Genomic DNA, 4586 nt, shown 5'->3' with positions numbered 1-4586 from the left:
GCCTTGTTGAACTCCATGAGGTTCTACTGATATTTCCACTGTATCAAGAATCGCTCTGGAAAACTAGGCAAGGTAGGAATTCAGCTGCCACTTTCAGTACAAAAGCACTGGGGGAGGCTCAGTCGCAAGAGCAGAGTGCTGAACGGGCTTCCCCGACACTCTGGAAGAGGGATAAAGCACTTCCATGAATCCCTCAGGCCTTGCAGAGCTGGACTTGAATTGTTACTTCTTCAAAAGCCAGAACTGTGGCCTCCAACTCCCGAGAGCACACACAGAGGTAATTCTCTGGAAAGCGTACACGTTTTAACCCCATTTTAACCAGCCAAGTAGCTTCAGTCACTGTGTAAACAAGCAGGAAAATTTTCAGTCGTAAACATTCCTAACGGTGCCTGGGAAACCCTTGTCACTGGGGGAAAGGTACAGCATAGGAGAGAACACGTTTTTTCCAAGATTTTAAACACCACTTCTGACAATTCCTTGCAAAAGCTGACGCGGATGGACTACCTCGAGCACTTAGTCATGTCTTACCTGAGTTTTAGCTGAGTCTGAGGTGACACTATATTCTTTATCTTTATAAGGACACTTAGACTGCACCAAATATTGGCGACTTTATCCTGGAAGGAAGAGAAAAGGGTAATCAACGATAAATACATTCAAGTGTCGTGACAGAGCGCGGCTGGAGGATCGCTGGGTTTTCACCATGATTCTGCGAAGACACTCGCAGATACACATCGTTTTCTCAAAGGTACTGGAAATCATTCCAATCTTCAGGAATGGGAAGTTTCAAGAGACTCAATTAAACATGCTCCAAAATAACCACGAAATAGTTCTTCAGCACAAGAGACTTCACCCACGAGATCCCGTTTTGTACAGATCCGACTTCACCCGTTTTGTACAGATAAGGTTCTGGAACTCCCGGTGCCCGACGAAACCCTGGCATGTCAGGATCTTGGTTCAGATGCGAAGGCACCCTGTGACCGTCCCATTTCACCCCATACCTGCACGGATTTGGCCCTGCGTCCCGCCTGCTAGCAAGGACAGAGTTAACCTCTAATAAATCAAGAACTCTAAAGACGTTAGCAGTTGTGCTAGGATCACTTTCAACATTAAATCTGTAACGGCAGCTCTCACGCTCATGAAACTCATCCCCAAACAGCTGCTTGAGTCACAGCTGTGTAGACATAACAGCCAGAGGGCAGCCAGCCCCAGCCGAACCATCTTCCTCACGTGCTCCCAGGCAATACGGAAAATGCGCTTCAAATCTGCCGGGGATTACAAGCGAGCAGGCCCTTGGCAGCACCAGCCAGCTCGCGGGACGCCCGCCTCAGAGCCAATACGGTTTTACAGCCACCCACATTTGTTACGGCTTCTCTAAGTGGGAACCGATTCAAAGAACCTGTTACAGGCACCCCGGTGTAAATTTACTGCGCAGTGCTTACGCGGACGACTTCTTATTTTATCCAGATTAGCGTCCAGCAAGCGCTGCCCTCATCGACTCCAGAAATATTTGGGCTAATATTAGACTAAAATCCTTAAGCTCTATCGGATTCATTGGTTATTGTCGTTTACAGATTGACTTGTTAAACTTGGTACTGAATAAAAAGTGTGGGGAGCAAAACTATTTCTTTATAAATTCCAGTAGTCCCCAAGGAGTAGGGTCGCTGTGGTTTTGGGATTGTTTGGGGTTTTTTAAACAGCAGAGACTACAGTGAGAACGCTTCCGCTCTAAATAACTCGGTAACGTGCTGCCTTTGGTCCATCAGCATTAAGTTCTGAAGAAGAAAGTGCCAGTCGTGACAGTATTTGTGTCTCAAGAAGATTAAAATAAAGTTTAAGCTTAATCAAACCCCGTCAGTGTTTGCTTAAATCCCTCTGACGGCAAAACCTGGAAATGCAATGCTTCATTTTATTGGTTAAAGTTGAGAATCTGCTTCAAAAAGCATGATGTTAAGGCTCTTGCCCTAATTAAGGAAGGCCCCTGCCTGTTCCATGGGCATCTTTTACCAGGGAGACTGCTGTGGCGCTGCCATCAGGCACACGGTTTACTGGATTCAGGCTGCGGCACTTGGCACGCTGCAGCACGCAAACGTCAACAGCCGAAGGAAAAGCAGAACTGGCCTAAAACTTTGGGGAAACCTGCACTGAAAACACAAGGTGGGTCAAAAAGGAAGTTCTAGGCTGCACCCAAACTATCTCTAAGTTTCTTTAAACATAATAAATCCTGTTGGCAAAAAGCCGAGCAGAAGCAAAGACAGAGACCGAAGCTGTTAACTTTTAAGGTTACATCTTCTGACACTGTCAATTACTGTGGAATCTGTTTCAGTGGAAAAATGCATGGACTGAAGTATGGGTTTGATGATGGGCTAAGTGTTGTCCACCCATATAATATCCTAGAAGATGCCAGCTGAGCTGGGGTTAAATACTGGATTAAATAACTGGCAAGAAACGACTGCCGAAGAAGCCAGCTCAAGTTACGAGTTCTGTGGGGTGTCTCCCGCCTGAAATCCTAAAGGTCACGATGAAGGTTTCTCAAGGGATCTAAGAATACAGAGCGCTGACAGTGGGGTGGGGGAGAAGAAAACATGCATGCCTCTTGGAAAGAGTCTTCTGAGTACTTGCATGATTTGTTCCGTGTCGGTGCAGAAGGGGAGCCAGCAGACGGCGAAGGAAACCACCACTGTCCCTGCTATTTTAGTTAACAGCACTAACCTGCAAGCAAGAGAGAAGCTCCCATCAGAAAAGATAAATGCAGCTACCGGTAGCAAAAGCCAGTTCCGCGTTTACAGCATGAACCTTTTTGTAAAGGGGATACAGAACTGAAGGTAATAAGTCTAAACAGAAGAGCTACCAGTACCACAGGGACAAGTTCATCATCCCCAGGTTAGAGAGAACAACCCCATGAGAAACACGGAGCCGCTGCTGTGGATCTAACCTGCCCGCCCACTGCAGCCCACAGCCACGTCACCCTCCAGAATGAAGGGTGCGAAGAAAGGACACCTTAAGGGACTTTAGTGTCTGTTCCGTGGAAACGCTTACGCGGGCCTCAACAAGAGGATGTTTATTTTGCAGGGGAATACGTGACAGGAAGGATCTCCCACTACAAGCTCATTGAGAAATGCCCACATGCAAATAAGCAGAACCACATTCTCACTGCCTGGGCATATACTTGAGGACGATAAAATGGTGTGAAGTCACTTACCCCTTTCCTTTCAGTCCCTTCTTGAAGCATTTTCCAAGTAAATAGCAAAAAAAGGGCAGAGAGTGGTAGAGTTCCATTTGCTTGTAATTTAAGGCCAAGCAAAATGCCGCTGACCCCAGAAGGTCCCAGTCATAAGACAAGCAGAGTACAGCCCACAAGGCAAAGCCAAGGCTCACTGAGTTGTATATGGTTTCTTCTGTCAAGGAAGAGATACGCATCTCGGTACGGAAAGTCAGCAAGAAACGCCCCGAGGGACAAGCGTAAAGCAGCACGCCAAATAAGTTTTAACAGCACGCTGCCGCTTGCGACCGTGGTCTCCACAGGCAGACCTGGGCTCACTTTGATCCTTCCGAGGCCTGCAGGAGCACATGTGAGGATAAACAAACAGTACACGGATCATTCCCAGGCACACGCCACTCAGCCAACCAAGCATTTGGTGACAGTGACAGTGCTCCGTGCAATGCATCGGGGTGAGCATGTTTTTCTTGGAATTCACATGGTCAAAGCTAAAGCTTTTGAGTCTCTCCTCCCAGCTCCAAGAGAATCGTGCAGAATACTCAAATACATCAGTATTTAAATTCTGTATTATGGAGTACAAGAACTGCTGAGGTTTCTGTGACTGTATTACACTTGCAGCGCACCCTCGGCCTCACTCCCTCGCAGCTAAGCTGTACAAACACTGAGTAACAGTTACCAACAGCCACCCTACTTCCTCAGGGCTTTGAGAACAGGTTCCTGAGCTCAATAGAGTTTGAAGAGACCACGCTACACTTACCGCTGCATTGCAACAAAATACGAGCCTTGTCTTTTCCTGCTACTGTTACAGAATGAGAGAAACCCCTACCACAGGCTTGCACTGTCAGAAATTTCACCTATTTCGGTCTGTCAGTGGAAGTAGCCGGGAGGCCACTTTGGGATTGTCTTCAGCCCACGCCCATTTCCACCCGGACTCACCGGGTACACTTGCGACCAGCACTTAGCGGCGGCCAGCCGCTGCTGGGGTTAAGTGAACCTGCTGAGCACTTGGAGCTGGGCACAGGCAGCGAAGCCATTCCCGCCAGAGGCACCGGGGTGGGAGAGAGCCCGGGAGACCAGGCAGCGCCTCGGCGCCACACCGACACAAGCTCAGCTCAACATGTTGCTAAAGGTTTTTTTAACCTTTTCCTAAAGGTCTTGATGCTGCAGATTCCACACCATCCACAGACAAGCTATTCCAGCATTTCACTGTAATTATGGTTCAAAAGACTTTTTTCCCCTGTATTTAAGGAACAGATATCCTCTGTGGTAACTTACGGCCGTTACTGCTTGCCCTAACCAGCACACGGAACACGTTACGGCCTTCCTCTCGGTACGTCTTTGCGTACCGGGAAATTGCAACCCTGTGCCT

At 47.9% G+C, this 4586-nt stretch overlaps 1 protein-coding gene across 1 annotated transcript in view; it reads right to left on the bottom strand.

The window, feature by feature from the left end:
• Window positions 1–528: 528 nt before the first annotated feature.
• The window catches only part of ALG6 (ALG6, alpha-1,3-glucosyltransferase), a gene marked incomplete at its 3' end in the record, with an annotated part of 15934 nt that continues 11876 nt past the window's right edge, over window positions 529–4586 (bottom strand). The window contains exons 7-9 of the mRNA XM_010151962.1: window positions 3200–3385; window positions 2581–2709; window positions 529–621 (exon numbers count right to left, since the gene is read on the bottom strand). Coding sequence (XP_010150264.1) covers window positions 529–621; window positions 2581–2709; window positions 3200–3385 — 408 coding nt within the window. The remainder of the gene's footprint in view (window positions 622–2580; window positions 2710–3199; window positions 3386–4586) is intronic.

Source organism: Eurypyga helias, unplaced genomic scaffold (genome assembly GCF_000690775.1).
Source record: "Eurypyga helias isolate BGI_N326 unplaced genomic scaffold, ASM69077v1 scaffold28185, whole genome shotgun sequence".
NCBI lineage: Eukaryota > Metazoa > Chordata > Aves > Eurypygiformes > Eurypygidae > Eurypyga > Eurypyga helias.
The sequence above is the reverse complement of the archived record's forward strand: the minus strand, read 5'-3'. Positions and strand labels throughout refer to the sequence as shown.